Source organism: Bombus fervidus, chromosome 18 (assembly GCF_041682495.2).
Source record: "Bombus fervidus isolate BK054 chromosome 18, iyBomFerv1, whole genome shotgun sequence".
Classification (NCBI taxonomy): Eukaryota; Metazoa; Arthropoda; class Insecta; order Hymenoptera; family Apidae; genus Bombus; species Bombus fervidus.
This window is the reverse complement of record NC_091534.1, coordinates 5,518,872-5,538,622: the sequence shown is the minus strand read 5'-3', so window position 1 is coordinate 5,538,622 and position 19,751 is coordinate 5,518,872. Positions and strand designations below refer to the sequence as shown.

Here is a 19,751-nt window from a genome sequence, read left to right as displayed (position 1 = left end):
TACAAACAAACCGTCGGAGTATCTCGAAACGAAACGTGAGAGACAAAATTTGGTCGTTTATTATCCTTTACCGTAGAGAGAAACCTACCGAGAATCCGATGTATTTTACAATATCTAATAACCTATTAGATAACCAACCATTTATGTACTAGTACTGAATCCTTATTCCAATTCCGAGTTTTCATTATTGGCATCGTTCAAAACACCCTATTCGATAAATTACTAATAAACTAACGATTCAAAGTCCATTCGGAACTCGCGTTTTCTACCAATTAAGAGCTAAATTCACGCTCCTAAGATCCTTCTTCGGAAGATCTTCCGCGGACTGGATTCGCAACTGCGCATGTGCTACGAAATTCGTTGTGAATCCGTTCTCCGTGTTACGTTAACATAGCACATAGTGTACTACTAAAATATACATATGTAATCAGTGTGTTCGTTCATCAAATTCCAACAAGCCTACATACAGGCTCCTTTTATAAATTTTTTCATAATTTGTTTGTTTTCGTCGTACCCTGCAACGCTTGTTTCCAAGTTTAGGAACTAGCATAACAAAAAAAAAAAAAAAAAATGAAATTCCAAGAAACAGTTGCTCAACTTACTTTTACGTAATACACAGAATATTCATCCGCTAGATACGTATCTTCTATTCGATCTTGTATGTTTTTGTAGCTGTATGTTTATATAACTAAGGTGATAAACACACAACATAGAAGATGATAGTCTAGACCAACAATTTTTGTCATTTTTTTCCTTACCGTTTTCATTCATTTCGTTCGTGGAATAGTGGAACGGCGGTCTGTTACGATAGCGAAACGTAGGCTGAAATTCCGCGTCATTCGCAAGTTATTAGTCGAAGTTTGAATGGATTGGTTCGTTAGTCGTTTCCGTATCGTAGCCATCGCTAAAATAGAGTTCTTAATGCTCCCTCGACGAGTCTTCCACGATCTGCCCCACCACTCGGCTCTGGATCACGTGCTCGCCCCCACCATGTTCCTGTACAAAAGCAATTATAGATTCATTCAGTGAGTAGCAGCGCCAGTGCTATCCCGACTTTTACGTTGGGGCGGTTGGTCTGGTAGCTGTTCTCGGCATTACGCCTCGGCAATCTTTGAAAAGTAGACACCGCGTATTCGCCAGACAACTGTATTATTTATTATCGAGTTTCTATCGAATATTTCACTGTTGCCGATCCTTAAGGAAAATCGAAACAATTCGCCAGTTTCTATCGCGTGCATTGAACGAGAAATATTTTTAGCAGTGCTACGGGTTTATTTTCGAGAGACTCGAGGTGAAAGTGGAAGTGCCTTTTCGGAGAAAGTTTCGTGGGGGATTTCTTCTTCTTCGCTGTCACCGAATTACTAAAATATTCCAGTAAGTTACGCTTTTAGACGTTCTACAATTTCTATCGCTCGTTTACCGAGAACTCGACCGTTCCATGCTAATTTTTTCACCTTCCAGCATCGTTCTGGATACATTTACATCCGTTTTAACTGTCAGCCTATGAATTTTAATGCGGTCCGCGGCAGAAACTTTGCTTTACGTTTTCAGTCTTTCTGTGCAAGTTCATTGTTTGCCCCGGACACTGTCAACGCTCTTTTAATCGAAATCCCGAATATTTGTGCTTTACATAGAAGATTGACAGATTTATCGGCTTTATTAGCCGATAAGACGAATGACATTTCCCATCATTTTTCGTTCCTTTCGGCCTCCTTTCGCGGAGAAAAAGACTCGAACAAACGGAGTGGGGGGAGGGATACAGAAAACCGCAGTAAATAGGAGAATTCGTGTTTTATCAACGCGTTGCACGATGTTCTGGCATTAAGAGGTTAGGAAACGAACCACTTTGCAATAACAATTCCACCACACGCAATGTTTTAATATTTATAATTTATCATTGTAAAATCGATTTATTGACCTGTTGAAGACACTGTAAAATAACATTGCGAACGTTAATATTTAACAAATTCGCGGTGTAAAAAATGGAATAACCTTACATTTGTTGGTTCATGTTTTGCAAATTTCGTAGTTTGTGGGGAAAGTTGCCAACGTAATTTCGTCGTTAGATCAGTGATTCCTGTAATGGTTGCTTTAAAATGGTCTTATGCAAAATTCAAATTAGTCCGGTGGAAGAAAAAGAAATTATTAATTGATTAATAGCCTGAGGGTAATGCTCTAAATACTTGCAACAACAAAAGCCGATTCTTTCACGGAAGCAGGTTTATTTCCGCGAAGGCTTGTAAAATAAAATTCACGCTTATCTGTAAGTGATAAAATCCGTGTTGCCACTCATTCGAGGAACCTCTTCTCATTTATACTTGCTGGAAATCTTGCCGATAACGAGGCCAGCTACAGTATCATTCATAAATGGTGATTACTCAATTAGCTGCAAAATTCCCTAGAATCGTCTTTTATTCTCAACAGTTGCAAATTCCAATTCCAATTGGTGCGTGTAGCTCTAGTAAGATTTTTAAATTGATGGTTTACAAAAAATTTGAAAAAAAAAAAAAGAAAATTTACTTTGTTTATTACTTGAAAGTATAGAAAATGTTTATTAATAAAAAAAAAAAAAGGAAAATGAACTAAAACTCTCCCATCCTGTATATTTACGTTCTTTGGTGCTGCATATCGAATTCAACTATCTGTAGTTCATAAATAATTATTTAAAGATTTAAAAAAAAAAAAAAATTGAGAAGTAAATTACAACGTGATATTGGCGAATGTCGGTCGCCGTTTGTGAAAAGAGCTGTATAACGAAAGGACCGTAGAGGCATCGATGAAGTTGACCAGTAAAATTAGCATTCGCTACGACGAACTGTATTTCGCCGGCGTATAGGTCATCAGCCCAGTTCGTCGTTTTCCAAGAAGACGAATTTCTAGCCAGACCCCTTGAAAACAGGGTAGATCCCAAACCCTTCTCTCGATTTATGATGCCTTCGAACCACCTTATGACTTCGAACGTGCATCGTAAAACTCGTTCGTTGCTTTTTCTTCGCCAAATTTATGCACTCCGCCATTCTTCGTTTATCCTTACACACGTGAACGTGTAATAATCGTTTCTTACTGTTTATTCGTTTATCCTTTAATTTTTTTATCATCGTTTCTTTATTATTTCAATTTTCTTTTATTATCCTAACCTTTATATTTATCCAACGTCGGCCATATACAACGATGTATTTCCTAACCTCTTTTAAGCAATTTTCGTGTTGTACATTCTTTATTACACAGTCGCCAGTCACGTTTACATTAAAAACCGCAAATAACGAATTATTATTATGCACATTGTGCAACGTGATCTACTTATATCATTAACTAATTCGTCCGCACATATTTGGAACATCTACGTTCGAATGATAAAACGATAAATGCCGTGGTAATAAACAGGTATGCGTTAATAAGTGAGAACGACAAGGAAAAAAGAAAGGAATTATTTCTTCTTATAAATATTGCCTCTGCTGCATTTTTACGTCCTAAATCTTCGTGATAGGACAAAAAATATATTCTCTTAGATTTCTTCTAATTTCGTGGCCCTCCATCAGAGTCTCGTTCTGTTTCCTCAAATAAAACTACGACGTCCGATTCTGCGAAGTCCTCGTTGCTCGAAGAAAGATTTTTCTCTCCTTCTCTCTCCTTCGGCCGTTTCCACTCCCCTTAGCATTCCAACGACAGGAGAGAACAGATGGTCGAGGAAGAATAAAGATCAGGGCTACTGTGAATAGTAAAAAATCGAAATTAATGAACAAAACATGGCGGTATTTCTGTTTTACAGAATCCACAAATTCGATTCTTATGTTGGTACTATTTTTTTTTTTTATTTTTCTTCTTTCCTTCTTTTCTACTTAAATACTTCGCAATCTTATAAAAATAATCCGCCAGGATTTTATTAGAAACGAAGAAAATCTTCGAAATTCTAGGTGGAACGAAATGTGCAGTCCTACTGTACTAGATGCAAATGGATGAGATATAACAATTATCGAAGCATGTATGTAAACTATAAAGCAGTAGCGAGGAAAACTGGATGTTGTTGAAGCAGTAAATTAAAATAGACATAAATAAAAAATCATAATATGTATTCTATGAATATTGAAGCACATTTTTTCCCGAAACCTTTTAAACTAGAGTTCAGTGTTTTTGCGCATATTCTAAGAACACGTAATTACACGTCTACTATCAAACTCGTTATTCATACACTCAAACAACTATTTGTATGTGTATTTCACACTTCTGTGCGTTTGAAATACGGGCTGTCTCACTCTAATCGATCCGTGCGAAACATCTGCTAAATTATACATTTACTGGAAATAGTGTTTGAAACGAAACTCGCTTTGTTTCGAGGGGGGCGCTCCGCGACGGTCGCAATCTCGTCTAGGTGGATGTGTGTTTGGGATCTCAAGGTGACCTTTGCTTCTTTAAACGGCACTATGCATCGTCCGATGCACTTTTTAATTTTCTACAAAAATATTCTTAAGATACTTGGCCGAGAAATGATTAGTTTAATTAAAAGTGTTTTAATCTTGTAAAATTTATCGTACGAAGGACAAGGAAAGATAACTCGACGTTTATGTTTTCCTTGTCTTTCGTACATTCGATTTGATCTAATTAACGCTGAAATATCTTTTAAATTAAATATTTTCAGATACAAAGTACTTTGATAATCTTACGCATAAGGATCAAAAAGTGCATCGGATAGTGTAGAAAAACATATAATTTTATTATGTTCCAAAGTGTGTGTAGTTTCGTCTAAAGGTCACCTTCTTCCTACTGGCGGACATTAAAAAAAATCTACACTAATTTGGGATATTATTTTACTTCTCGAAAGTACTGTACGTTATATCGATAAAAATTAAAACGGAATTTAATTATTAAATTATCCTTTCTCTTTCATAATTATTCTTTGTTAGATGAAATATCAGTGTTGCGACTTTCCATTATTTGATTATTATTCTCGAAGAAAAGTAGCTTTAAATTGCTTCGCTAAACGCATATAACGTCTTATGTAATTATACGTTACCTGGAGCAAATCTGCGTAATAGGTACTAATTGATAGATAAGATCTTGTTTTCAATCTTTTTCACTCTGAACAAATTTGTATTCTCTCTTGCTTCTTTTCCCCCTCCTTTCTTAAGAAAAATTCTACGATCGGAAGATTATTTCGCGAAAGAAACGAATATCGTAGAGAAATAATTTCTCACGCGAGCGAACAAAGCTACGTAGTAAAAATTAAAAAAAGGGGAAAAAAGGAAGCGATTTAAGCGACGATAAGCGATTCAACAGAAGTGATTTTTTAATTAACATTCTTCGGGCAAATAGCATGGAATCTTAGAATTCCAAAATAAGTTGCGAACGACAACGCTTGAATGCGTAGTAGGCACTTTCATAAAAGGTACTGTACATATATTTCAATACCACATAATTTCGATATCGTGTACGTGTCATCAATTGACGGCTATTACTTCAAGGAATACTCGATAAGGAAGTGAGTTTGCGTCATGAAACAGAATAATTGTTTGATCATTCCATATATCTACTTGACAAACCTGTAACCATGGAAAATATTTGGGCAAATTGTAATTTAAAGTTCCATGAAACTAAAAGCTCGAATTGCTTGCTATGCTGGTCTTTTTAGAATGACGGGAAGATTAGATAAAATTCAGGTGAAAATGTTTCTAAACATTTGGTGTTATCGTTTAAAAAATAAAAATAGAACTAGGTACGTTCTTCTTGAAATATTTGTCATATTCGCGTTAAACGGTGTAAAAAACATTCGAAAATAATTCGAAGACAATACATTTCTTGTTTCAAAAATAGTATAAAAAAAAAAAAAATCTTTATTTGTAGAAAGCAGTATATGATATTATTGAAATATCTCGCTAGTATCTTAAATAAATGAAACAAGTAATTTTAATATCATGCTTGATAGATAACACATACGTGCGCATACTTATATTTCTTATTATTTCCCAGGATGCATTATAGGTATATTATATTTGATTGGTTTTGTATCTAGAATTGTACATTCGTGGAAAATGTTATCTTGGTAATTACCTTTTACCGATACCGATACCGACATTGTAACCTGACTTATCGATGACGCGAAAAAAGGGGTTGTAAACATGTGAAGAGCCTTTTGGTGGAACCGATTATGGGGTTCCGGATAATACCAATTCGTCGATGACGTGATGTGAAATCGTTTCTCGAAATCGGCACTGGCACTCGTTCCTTTTATTCGCAACGATGAATATTTATTGTAACTGCAGGTTTGTTAATCGTGACACGACGATTCTGGCGAAAGTGTTCTGTTCGCTGGAATATTGCGTTACAAGAAAAACATTGATTCTTTTTTCGCGGCGTTTACGACGCTCGCTATAATGTTCATCGATATTGTTCGTAGATACCTGTGTTTTTAAGAAACGATCGGCTATTTTGAAGCCAGCGTAAGAGGCACGGAATAATAGGACCATTACCACGCGAATAATTCTCATTTTCTTGGTACAATTGGAGAAATAAAAAAAGAGAACACCGGCTATTACTACAATGCTATTTAGTGGTATTTCTATTAAACGCTTGTTCGAGCTCGAATACCGCAGTTGGTGATATTTGAAAATTGAAAATATTCCTAGCGATCTTGTGTGTTTGCTTTTCAAATTTAATCAAATACCGAAGCGTATGTTGTTATTATCATTCAAGGTTTGTTTTAAATTGCAAACATGAAGTTTATCTCGCACGAAACGAACAAATATTTGGTAAAAGCTCTGAATATGATTGATATAGGGAAACCAGTAGTGTCGTTGCGAGGTTAGGAGAGGAGAGGGATATTGTCAGTTGGTCGGCGCCAGTAGTGGGGCAAAGAGAGGGTGTGCAGTGGTGGGGAGTTGGAGAGGCCAAGAACAACTTCTAAATGGGGGCTTGGCCTTCTAGCGTTGCGACACGTTCGTGGAAAAGCGGCTCCGTGCCGCTTTACTAACACTCGGACATCTCTCTGCCACGTGGCCCATTAAAACACAATGGGAAAAGAAGGCAGCTGCGGTGCGCGCGAACGATGTCGAAAGATGCGTCTCTATTCCTGCCGGGATCACGGGAGAATGCGACACCTGGTCTTAAAACTATGAATCGTAAAGCCGTACGTGGAAGTTGCGCCTGACGTTTCGTCGATTATTTAAATAACCTCAGTGAGACACTGACAAGGTTAACGGACTCTTATGTCAACGAGTGACTCGACCGATCTGTTGGTAGGGAGATATGCATGAGAAATCGATTTAAATTCATTAGACAAATTCTTTGTATTTCTCGTTTTACGTTTCACCACTATTTCTTGGTACTTTGTTTGATTTTATAACGACGTTACGATCGTGTGTATTGATCGAATGGTAACAGAGATGCATTCATCCCTGACAAACTGAACAGAAATTACCAATTAACGGGATTGCGTAATTTTATCGTTTTTATAGAAATTTCATTTTCTTTTTCTTGCTCAAACTCATGGACAAATTCATCGATCTTAGAAACGATTTCCACGCAAGGTTTAAAATATTAGTAATTAAGAAGATTCAGAAGAATGGCAATAATCTGATTCCGTTCGAATTCCTTTGTTTACTACGCAATGTACAATTATTCACTGTTTTTTTTTTTTTTTTTTTTTTTTTACATCTGTTGATCAACCTTGCAAGAACACGGGTTGAACGCGAAACGTTTTATTCTTAGAACAAGAAACAGCTGCAGGTGGTGTATAATTATTTTATGACTTGATTATAATGTGCTAATAAAGTAAGGTGGAATTAAAGAAACGTGATCTTTCTCTTTCTCTTCTTTCCTTTTTCACTGTAAAAAGAGATCAAATTTTGATTGTAAAAAATGTCTAGAACTTTGTGAAATGAAATAGCTCTATAATTAAAAATAAATTATTTTTTTTATGTAAGTCATGACTCATTGGAAATATGTTTAAATTTACTTAATCATATATGCGATAGCATCGTAACCTAAAAATTAAGAATTTAAATTAATTAATCAGGCTGAACTAAAAGTAACATGTAAATTAAAAACGTCGAAGACCAAGGTTCAAGATACTATTTAAAATTTAATATAATCAAGATTTATTGCGTTGAAGTAAAATTGAAGACAAAAACAAAATTACTGAGGCATGTTAGTATTTTTAGTTGGAACAGATTTTCATGGAAAATATCTTACGCAATGCGGTCAATTACGTAAATTATGCCAGTCACTTATAAATAATCGCGTATAGCAAATGATTATAAAACATTGCCGTATAATTTTATAAAAATTTTAATGCATTTTAAAACAATTTGCTTTATTTTCTTCTAATATTTTTTATAAAAATTATGCTTCTATACAAATTATATAAGTAATGTATGGTGCTTCTAAATATTATATTAAGTTATACTATAAGAGTACAATATATTTATAATTAATAAATTTTTATTAGAAGCGTGATCCATTTTATTTGGCTAATTGTAAGAAGTAAGAACTTTTTTTAATTTATAGTAATATACCTTAAATCTAGATGATTTCGCTCAAATAATATTAGTAAATAATTATGTGTATTTTGCTAATTATAATAGTTTGTCTTTATCGTATTTTAAATTGATTTTTACTATTATTAAATCTGACTTTTGTATAATTTAATAATTATAAATCAAATGTTATTAAAGAAATATTTTTTATGTATTCATACTGAATATTTATATTTTATATACTTTATATTTTAGAATATTTTTATACTGTACATGCTAGTTTCATCAAAATATTAAAATGATCTTTGTCTTTTCTGTTTACAGATACAAGACTGTTATGCTGAAAACAAAGTAGTTTTACAAAAAATGTTGACAGTAATGTGTCCAAACTGTCGTCACCGATTTCCAGCTCCAGGTTGTTGCAGAGCTCAAAATATGGACGAAGATAATACTCTAATTCATTCAGCAACCTGTTATTATGGTGGTCTGCTAGTTCCTGAAGGCTATAATAGTGGTCGTGGTTGTTTTATAAATGCACCAACTATTATACAACCTGTTATCAATTCCTTCAACTTTCCATCAATGACACTTGATTTGGAAAAGCCAAGAATCGATAAACAAAAGGAAGGTTTCCTCCAAAAATTTGAAAAAAATACACAAGTTCTTGGATTTCCGTTAATTAATGAAGAAATCCAAAAAAATAGTTCTGGATGTCAAATTACTACAAGTTGCGATTTAACTGGAGGAAGTGTAACAATCACAACACCAAGTATACAATCCGGAGGCTGTTTAATTCAAAGTACAGATTCCGGAACTCTTATGCAAACACCACATATGGAAATCCGTCCAAAATTGTCTGGTGGTGGATGTTTTGTGCAAAAGACATTATCAACTGAAAATCAAGAAGCCTCTACTGTATTTCATGAACAAAGGAATCAACAAGAAAGTGTGACTCACGATAAAAGGATGTTTTTAATACCCCCAAGTGGTTGTCAGGAATTACCAGGGACTCGAAGAAATATCCTACCGCAAAAAGCAGAAGAGGGAACTTCATTTGAAAATAGTGAAGCAAAATCAGTTTTTTCAAATTTTCAAGTGACTAATGTGCCAGTCATGCAATTTCAACAAGCTAAAAGTTCGAAAGGAAATGGTCAAGAATTAGATCAAGATCGAAATTTTAATTGTTGTTGTAATAATATTCAGAAACTTTATCATGTTAAATCAAATAACTTTCAAGTTTCTGAAAATCGTAACTCCATGGTTTTAAATTCTAATCCAGGAGTACAGATTCAAGTAAATGCAACTGTACAGCTTCCTGCAAGTTTAGGACAATGTACAGTAAATATAACTGCAACTACTACAAATTCACCTGAATCTTTGGCAGGTATAACTTCAAGAACTAAAAACAATTTTAATGGTGGAGGTTTAGTGCAGAAAAATGAGACTCAGAATAACGAAGAAAATTTTGATGAAAGAAGAGACAGAACTCCAACTACACCAGTCTCTTGGTTAATGCCATGTCCCTGGAGTTTTGACAGTTATATGATGAACAGGGATGCAGCTAGACTGAGCGAAGTTAAAAGACTTTTACAAATTTGTGGTTGGTACCACGAAGGTCTTAGTTGGCAACAGAGTGAAAATTTATTAAAGAATGCTGCGATTGGCAGATGGCTGATGAGAGATAGTTCAGATAGCAGATTTATGTTTGCTGTGTCTGTACAGACTGCTAGAGGACCTACCTCTGTTAGAGTTCACTATTTTGTGGGGCAGTTTCGATTAGATGCTGAACCTAGGCTTGCTTTTGCGATTCCTCTTTTTGATTGTCCAATTAAGATGCTGGAATATTATGTGGAATATTCAAAAAGTGTTGATGAACATAGAAAGGAAGTTTGGGTAGATTATAGTGGACAACTGTATAGTGAAATTTATTTGACGAAGCCTTTAGTTAAAGAAGTTAGGTCTCTTAGTCATTTGGCCAGGTTAGTTGTTAATAGGAACAAATTACCCACAGAACACTTGCCACCATTAATTAGAAATTATCTAGCAGAATATCCATACAGTCTCTGAAAAATGATACATAACGTTTTTCTGATTTCTGGATTTTCTTTGTCAGTATTTCATACAATTTTTAAATTTATGTACTAAATGAATTAATAAATTAATTTTAGATAAATATATAAGACAAATATTTATGAACTGATAAATTTAAATGTATTCCAGTAAAATTCCTCTCTCAATTTCTATTAATTTGTAGCAACAAATAAAAATATTTAATAAAATAGTTTAATTCAAATATCTTATTTCAGCTTTATAGTACAATATAAAGTAATAGAAATTTTATTGTATTAGTTCCAAAAGTCAGAAAAACTCCAAAATATCGTTATTTTTATACATTTTAAGACGATTTATATCAGAATTTGTGGAGTAATATGAAATATAGAGTTTAACTAGTGAGATACTAGAACTTACACTTTTATAAATTAAACAATTAAAAACAGCGCCTGTTATTTTATTAGAAGGGTTCATGAAATTGAATTGTTGAAATAATCAACGAATTCGAAAGTTAGATGAAAGCGTATAATTTTGTTCATAGTCAGGAAAGAGCATAATATTGTAAGATTGATTATTCGACCGAGTTTCTCCTTATTTAAAATTTTCTTGAAAGACAGGGTACCATTTACATACCCTGCTCGGACCAATCAGTCTTTGACGAGTTTCCTCTTCATAAGTAATCAATAAAACTATTTGTTTTTAAGTTTTTCTTGGATCTGAAACCTCATTTGATCGTAAGTCTTGATAAGTAGTTTTTGGAGCATTAAAAAAGACGTATTAGGAAGATGAATTAAATTTGATAATTTTATTATAATATTGTAACCAACTGTAACCAACCTGTTATAATTTAAGAACCATATTCTTGTAATTATTATAGCCTTTTTAATGCTTTGAAAATGTCTTACAGATTTTTCAGACATTGATTATTAAATTGTATATACATAGAACTCGGTCGGTTTTGATATTTTTTGAACAATGATTGACAGCGTTCTTTAATAGTGGCAAATTTGTAGACTTTTAGAAACCTGGAGATCATTGTTTCAAACTTAAAACTGATTAAGAATAGCAAGAATGATATTAAATCGGCTTCAATGAAGAAATCGTAAGGCAGTATTAGATTTTAAAAAGCGTCCATTTGACTCTTCGTTCTTCAATAATACTAGAATTCTAAAACAGTTCATTGCCAATGAATATACCATTGATTTGCAAATTGATTTTCTATCGTGATGAAGTAATTTACTATGATTTTTTACCGCGATCTTGAAGTTTTTAATAGAATGCAATGTATGCTGTAATACTCAAAGGGTAATTAGCAGTAATAAAAGTAACGTCATTTTCAATATTATGACTTATTAATGTATTATTGAATATAATACTAGAAATGATACCCTTGTTGCATGTAAAATGAGACGATCTATAAAATAGTAATATTTGAAACGAAGAGTTGAACTGCAGAAGAATCAAACGCTAAATTAATTTAATTTTCGTTTATTAGCGAGTTTCTCTGAATGTATATGGTACGCGTGCGCGCGCGTATGTGTGAATGTGTGTAAAATGAATTTGTATATGTACGAATAATAGGAAATGCGATTTGAATGTCGATTGTTACTCAAAAACATAATTGATATATTTTTCTAAAGTAAGAATCGGCGACCATTTCAAAGCAAACACAATTTTTCTAATGTAAAATATTATACAGGATGTTTCCAAAACTGTGCCTCTTTAGATAAAATTATTAAAAGGAATTGCATCGTTTGAAACTCTTTCTGCATTTTTCCGTATAACTAATAATCTTTCGATGGAACACCCTGTATAAATTAATATAGGAATTCTTGTTCATTGTCTCTATATTAGAGATATGCTTTTAAACTGTCGATATATCTGCCCTTCGTAGACCATTTCGGAAAAAGAACCTAGCATAAAAGAATCACTTTTCGTATTAACCGCCAATCATACTTATCTTAATATGTATTTCATGAATTGTCGTTGACAAAGTAAAATTAATTTACAGTTACCTAAACTGTACATAGTACTACATAAATACGAGACATTCTGTAGAATATTTAATTCTTATTGACGATGAAGTGGTAGCTACTAATATTATGCGATGTTTGCGTTATTACGTAGCAAGATTGCGAAGGGTTAGTTAATTTCGATTTTCCTGATTCTAAAAGTTGATTCGACAGAGTATGTTTGTTGTTGAAAACTGCCACTCAACGAATCCTACGATGTGTTTTATATTGCGATTATAACAATGTATAGTGTGACATGAGTTAAATTATTAAAGAATTATTTATTACCATGAAATATTCATGAAATATTATTTATACTTCCCTTTCAAAATTTATTTTAATATCATTATTTTATTAAACGATAAATTCATTTTTCCATTAATTTATTATAAATATATGTATAAGACGTTTGGCGTTAACAACCTCCATGATTTTTTCTTCTAATAATCTGACAGAAAAAGATATTTTAAGTACAAATTAATCAGAATACCGAAATGATAATCGACTAACGTAAAAAAACTGCCAACAAATTTGTTCCAATAAAATATAGACAATATTAAGACATCAATACGTATAGGTTCAGCAGTATGTATTAGGTTAAGTTGCTTCTTTTAAATAACTTGCTTGGAAACGTAATAAGATAATTTCTTACCGACGCGTAAGGAATTCGGTGATATTTTGTGGCTGAAATAGTAATCACATTTCTTGTTTATAATAATTGTGTATAAACCTACTACTAATTTATTCTGAACTTGTCAGTGTGACAATTATTTATGTCGATGTTAACGATTTACATACTTGCCAGGATATTTATAATCCACCGTTTACAAAACACACATTAACATAATCGAAGAACTTTGAAGTTAGATAAATGCAGAACTATATAGTGTTCAAAAGTTTATTTGCTTTTATGCATCCAAACTTAATGAACAAATTAGAACATTTAGCATTCTATGTCGTGTCTATAGCGAAGGTAGCATGCAATTGGAGAATGCTTATTAGATGTTCGATAATAATACAATTACATGCTATGAACAAGTGTATGACAAATGTGCTTAATCCTTACAATACATTTAGTCACAAAGTATCCATTCCCTCACTAATCAACTCAGAAGTCAATACTGTTAATCATGTCACGATGATAACGTCGAGTCTTCACGCGTGATCTGTCATCAGAACTAAGCCGGCTGTATATGTCTATAACAAGTATATATATATATATATACATACATGAACACAAAATGCAAACGAGCGTGTTGATCGATGATATTGCTCCTGAGTTAAATAGCGAGATGATTTTGCACGTTCAATAAAAAACCTTATTTTGTTTCGGAATGACGTAAGCAAATTATTAAAAAAAGGTAAGCTGATTTGTTATTCCTGAATTTGTCTCCACGTTATCCACAACAACTGATAGAAATAATTATGCATATTTAAGAAAATATGTAAAAGTGACATTGAGACTTTTTAATGAAAAAAATTTGAGTTTTTGAAGTTGTTGCAGTCGAAAATAAGGGTCGGTTTTCAAGGAAATAACGAGTATAAAATTTTGGCCAACCTGGTCACGTGTGACGTACTCATAGATTTAAATGATATACCTTTCCTGAAAATTTGGTACTTTTAACTTACTGCATAGATTATCCTGTACGCATTTGAACATTTGGAACGTTGTCGTTGGTTGTGTCATCATTTATTTTGCCTCTTTACGTAATCACGATCTTACGCGAATTTCTACAGTTAAAACCTTTGATCACCAAATATTAATAAGTTCGAATATTCCGAACTGTTCATTTCCGTGAGAGATGAACCTCAGTTTCGGCTTTAGCGATCTAAGGTACCTCCGAAACGGCACATTCAGGTAACAAATTTTACAGTTTGGACACTACCCTTTCTCCGAAACCTTTTTAAATTTACCCAAATTGCGACAATTTTGAACAGTGCTGTTTCATAATTTTACTCAGGTGCGCTTTTAATCTCTTCAAAAAGATTTTATATTTTTAGTAGAGTTTTTAAGCTTCCTTAATATGCTTTTAACTGCTTCGCAACTACAAACGAGACATTTCGCGATTGTGATAGAAATCATTCATAGTCATACTACGTCACGGACGAGATATCTTGTACGTTTGCTTATTAAAACAAAAATTGTAATTACAGAAAAACAGAGTCACGGGACATCTTAACTACGTTGTAGTACGAATGTCGTGTCGAGGGATAACATCTTCCGTAATAATATACAAACGGTATTGTGTCGCGAATAAGCTGTTCGTGCATCGTGCGAATGGTACCGTGCCGCTACATATGTCGTCCATGGTTACGAACAGAGGGGAAATTGGAGTGCTCGCGCTTATGGATCTGCTTGTTCCTGTACTAGTGCTGCACCATGCGGCCAAGTGTTAAGTTCAACTGAAATTAACGTACAAAAGGATCTATAAAGTTAAAGATCTGCCCTCCTTGGTCGTAATTTAGCATATACAAGAACCTACGTAATTAAACAGAAAGTTAGGGATCTACCCTATTTGGTTGTAGACTAATATAAACCTGTTGGGTTTCACACTACGGAAATCTATTTAATCGTACGGTTTTACAGAAGAGTTCATATCTACTTTTCTATCCGAGAAAGACAACTATGACAATAACAAAATGGCACAAGAATGAAATTAATTAATAAATTGTATGTTACCTTAGAAAGAGAAATTAATCATTTACTATATTTTTAAACCATGATACATATCAAGTATAATCTAGCATTGGTATATTAACAAATAATTAATTTTCTTCTTCTTCTTATTCTATCCCTTCTTTATCCGCTTCCTGCTATTGTTGGTAGTGCTAGTAGTTGCATTGATGTCGTCCTTCTTCCCCTTGTCTTTCTTTTCTAATCAGCTGTTTTTCGATAACATGCTGCCTTTCTTGTGCACCTTCCCTTTCTCTTTTATTTTCTAATATATTTGTTGGTTGTTCGGATACAGTATGCTTTTTCTTCTATTCGTATTTTTTGCATGATTTTGTTTGAAGATTTCGCTACTTCTTAAAGTAGCGCAGGCATAACACTTTAGGAAGAGATTGCATGCTAAAAGAATAGTGCATATTAATAATAAGCAAAAGTGACATAGATAAAACGAGTAAAATACATTGATGTAAAGATACAAAGGTATCTCGTCTTATATTACAATTACCAGACTGACAGGAAACCTAACCTCAATCTCGTATAGTAATTTATTCGACATTTATTTCCATTTGAGAAAAAAAAATTACAATCTTTTTACATTTTAGATAAACATAATCAAAGATGTCAGTTATTGAAAAAAAATTGAGCTGTATGTAGACGAGAATCGGATTCGCCTACTTGCTCTTACGATTCGTGGCGCGCAGGGACGTGAAATCATTGGATGAAAACTTGCGAGACTCGCTTTTTCAGCGATCGTCCCCTTCTTATTGTGTCGTCTTTTGTTTACGAAGAAATCTACTATAGTTAGCCGATTTTAACAAATTATATCGTGTTTGGTGTCGTTTTAATTACAAAAATATCACGGTCACGTTGATGAAAGTTTAAATATTTAATAGTTAAATGAAAGTTTCATAAAAATGGGTCAATAATATGAAAGTATTATTATCGTATTGTTGCCTCGTCGATATTCGGTTCTGGATCGAGTAATACTACCGGCCACTATTTCTATAGACAGTAGTAGTTGTATAATGAAGTAAACGTATGTAATTGTTTGTTGTAAATCCTCGGATATCATCAAAATGCTAAAATGTTGCTACTGTGAATATATTTTAATCGAAGAACTGGCTAAACTTTGTCTGCAAACATCTGCAAATTTTTTCTCAACTGTTATTGCGTTTTTTGAAAATACACGAAACATTTTGTAGTTGTACTAAAATAGGGATCCATGTGTTGCGATAATGGAGAAACATAAACTATTCTACATGTAGAAACTGAGACCCTAGGCGTGTCGAACGTAAAGAGACAATGCGTGTGAAAGAGAAGGAGGGACTGAGAATCAACAAATATGAAAGACCCGTGATAAGCTGAGTCCTCCAATTCAAAATTAAAATTTTTTTGTTCTTGGTTTTGTGATGAAACTTTTACCAACACGGTGCTTACATTTTTATAATTAAAATGAAATGAAACATTATATATAGTCCGGAGCATATTTGCTAAATTATTTTAATCGGAAATATCTCACAATATTGATCGTAAAGCGCTATTCCATAATTCTGAACACAATATGTGTTTAAATAAATAATAAAATTTACTGTTTGCATGGGTACCACGTAAAAGAAAGTTATACAGTAAGCTAAAAGTACTAAAGTTTAAAAACGCAAAACTTTTGAACCATTGGATTGTTACATTGGAAACATTCATATGTTGTCTCTATTCTCTGTTCATATGTGTGCTATCAGAAACTGTCAAAAAGGTTAGGAAGGATAGTGGCCAGAAACGAGATTTAACCGAAAACATACCGGCCGCTAATGTGTTAATTCAGAACATTAACAGATACAAAACACACGTATGTACAGTACGAATACTTTGTACTTACCAATTTCTCAAATTCATTCCTTATGAAGGGGATTGTCTTGTTTGGGAAAGTGATACAGATGATATTCTTCATGCCGAGTGTCGATACGTTCGATGTACACGCAAATATTTACAGACCTAACCATTCTCTGCAAGATTATAACATAAAAACCAGAAGCAAACTACGCAATATGTCTCACTTGTCGAAGAAAACGACGTCGCAAAAATAAAATACAGGTCAAAATGATATATAGAAAAAAAGAAGAAATGAGCATATAAAGATATCTATATATGGAATTATTTAATGATTTATATGGGACCATCATTATTTTCGGTTATCTACGGTAGACGATAGACGAGTACATCTGGGTAAAATTTGTTGTTCCCAAGATTCGTTAGAAATTTCGAGACAAGGATGGGGGTAGCACGCGGATTGGAATGTTTACAAATTCATTGGATGAGAAAGGATTAATGGAAGAAGAAGGTAAACGCTTACGTTTATTGGTTACCTAAGATAGCAATTGACTAATTCAATTAACCTTCAAAACACCTAAAGCCAGGAAAAATTGCAAGTAGCAATATTTTTATACAAAAAATTGTTATGTTATATAAAAAATTATATTATTATTATGAAATAAATTATAATTATTATAAAAAATTTTTTTAATTCTATGCTTTTGGAATCTTAATAATAAAATGTGTTTTATAGCATTGTCTACCATAAGACAAACGCTGCCTCACTGTCTATCATTCCCCTGGTACAGAAATGCTGCAGATTGCGAGATTCTAACCAATCCACTCCGAGTTTCCTTGACAACAAACGAACATACCGCGTGACCGAACACAGAGCCGTAGGAGAACCGTCTTTCTTTATCTTCGCTAGTAAACAGCTGACAGACAGTTAGTAAATATGTTACAGTTGCCAGATGATGTCTTTAATCAAGATCGGAAAGCAGAAGGTTACGAATTCAATATTTATTCTGTTTATATAAATCCATCGATTATTCTGCCAAGGATAGGTTAATCAAAATGAAATCTTTTACACTTTGTAAAGAACTGGAGGTTGTAAAGATTCCTGTATTCTATATATCATTCTACGACGTATGAATATTCTACATCGAACATCGATACATGAATCAATCAGAATGAAACTTTTTGCATTTTGTTAAGATAATCCCTCGATGTTTGAAGAAATGTTCGGTTTCTTCGCCGGAATAAATACTCCTTAAATAACGAATTTTTCACGAGCCTTATAAAAACAAATTTTACGCAGATTCAGTCCGTCGTCTACCGCAGATAACCAAATACATATGTAGCACAAATAAATACATCATGGCCTGAGTTATCTCTCTTAGTTGAAAATTTTCCAGCTAAAACATCTGTACCTAATTTCAATTGTCATTCGTTTCTATTTAGTTAACTACTTTAAATTATGTGTTTATTAATTTTCTTTTTACTTTTGTAGTACGTCTTCACGGAATTGTGCGTTGTTTTTTTGTAGCTTGTTTCAAGTTTTTATGTCATGGGTTTGTAGAAAAAGGTTAGGTCAGTGGATATTCGCGTGTATGCAACAACGGTTCATATCATGGACATCGACTGTGTTATTTTTCGTAGAAGATTTTAAATGATGATAAGTACAAGATGTTCGTATTCTGTTTACGTTTATTTTGTATTTGTCTATGTTCTACATTAGCAAAGTAGCATATTAACTTCCGGTATTTTTTCAGTACTCATATGAATGGAAAATAAGGACAACATATAAAAGTTTTTAACTTAGGAATCCATCGGTTCAAAATTTTCACATATTTAGTCATTAGCATTGCATCAACATGTTCTTATAACGAACAATAGAAAAAAGAGAATTACTACGTTATTATTAACATTAAAGCTACCGGCGCGGTTAAATTGACCGCTCTCGGAACTTCTGCACAAATTTAACCATATTTAAACTTTATCATATCGCTTTAGAATTTCTGACTTTTCCTAAAACATGCATACAATATATTTTTCGGTATTTAATTTTAGTTTGCTCTTTTGTTTCCTGAGAAATATTTATACTTCTTCTTGCCTATCGTGAGCGGAATAAGTAACAAAATGTGTAACTTATTTTTAAAATAAATACAATTAGTACAAAGAAAAGGTTATCTCAATGTCAGGTTACAAACAAAATCAGTAATAACAAATAATAACTGCTGTTACACCTGTAATCTTGTCATAAATGCTAAATAGCACATAATGAAAGGACAAGTAAAGGCGGCATTTTATCTTGTCATTGATCACCGTATAAGGCATCATATAATAAAGTGTACGGAAGAAGAAGCATTTAGAGTATTGGAGACTAAGAGGGAGCTAGATGCAACTGAACTAGATGCATTTATTGTTCTGCTTCATGCCCGCATTGTATATCAGGCAAAAAATTAGACGTCTCGTATTTGTGGAATAAAATTTAGAGACCTGCATTTTTTCGAAGACAATGGGCAGGAATTATTTTGCTGAAATGATGAGGTTTATACGATTTGATAAGAAGAGTGAAAGAAGCCAACGTTTGCGAACCAATAAATTTGCAACGGTATCTACAGTATGGGCCAATTTACAGAGAATTCACAAAATTGTTATAAACCTGATGCATACGTTATTTTTACTTAAAGAATCAGAAGTTGAGATTCATTGCTACTAAAATCTTGTCAAGTGAAAAAC

General features: G+C 33.2%; 1 protein-coding gene and 1 long non-coding RNA gene across 6 annotated transcripts in view; one reads left to right on the top strand and one right to left on the bottom strand.

Annotated features, from left to right (window-relative positions):
* The window catches only part of LOC139996655 (uncharacterized), a 31,115-nt gene extending 18,288 nt beyond the window's left edge, over nucleotides 1-12,827 (top strand). For 2 of the 3 annotated variants that reach the window (XM_072021169.1, XM_072021171.1), the window contains exon 2: nucleotides 8,793-12,827. In XM_072021169.1, coding sequence (XP_071877270.1) covers nucleotides 8,793-10,535 — 1,743 coding nt within the window. In that variant the 3' untranslated portion in view covers nucleotides 10,536-12,827. Of the gene's footprint in view, nucleotides 1-1,049; nucleotides 1,375-8,792 lie in introns of those variants that run through there. The other variant, XM_072021170.1, reaches the window with a different exon arrangement.
* LOC139996658 (uncharacterized) lies at nucleotides 11,032-13,719 on the bottom strand. 3 transcript variants are annotated; one of them, XR_011802318.1, is made up of 3 exons: nucleotides 13,267-13,719; nucleotides 12,821-12,955; nucleotides 11,032-11,545 (listed from the first exon to the last, which is right to left on the bottom strand). It is a non-coding gene; the product is annotated as an uncharacterized lncRNA (long non-coding RNA). The 3 variants fall into 3 exon arrangements; XR_011802317.1 differs by having other exon boundaries at nucleotides 12,821-12,980; nucleotides 13,331-13,719; XR_011802319.1 differs by having other exon boundaries at nucleotides 12,821-12,980; nucleotides 13,633-13,719.
* Nucleotides 13,720-19,751: the final 6,032 nt, after the last annotated feature.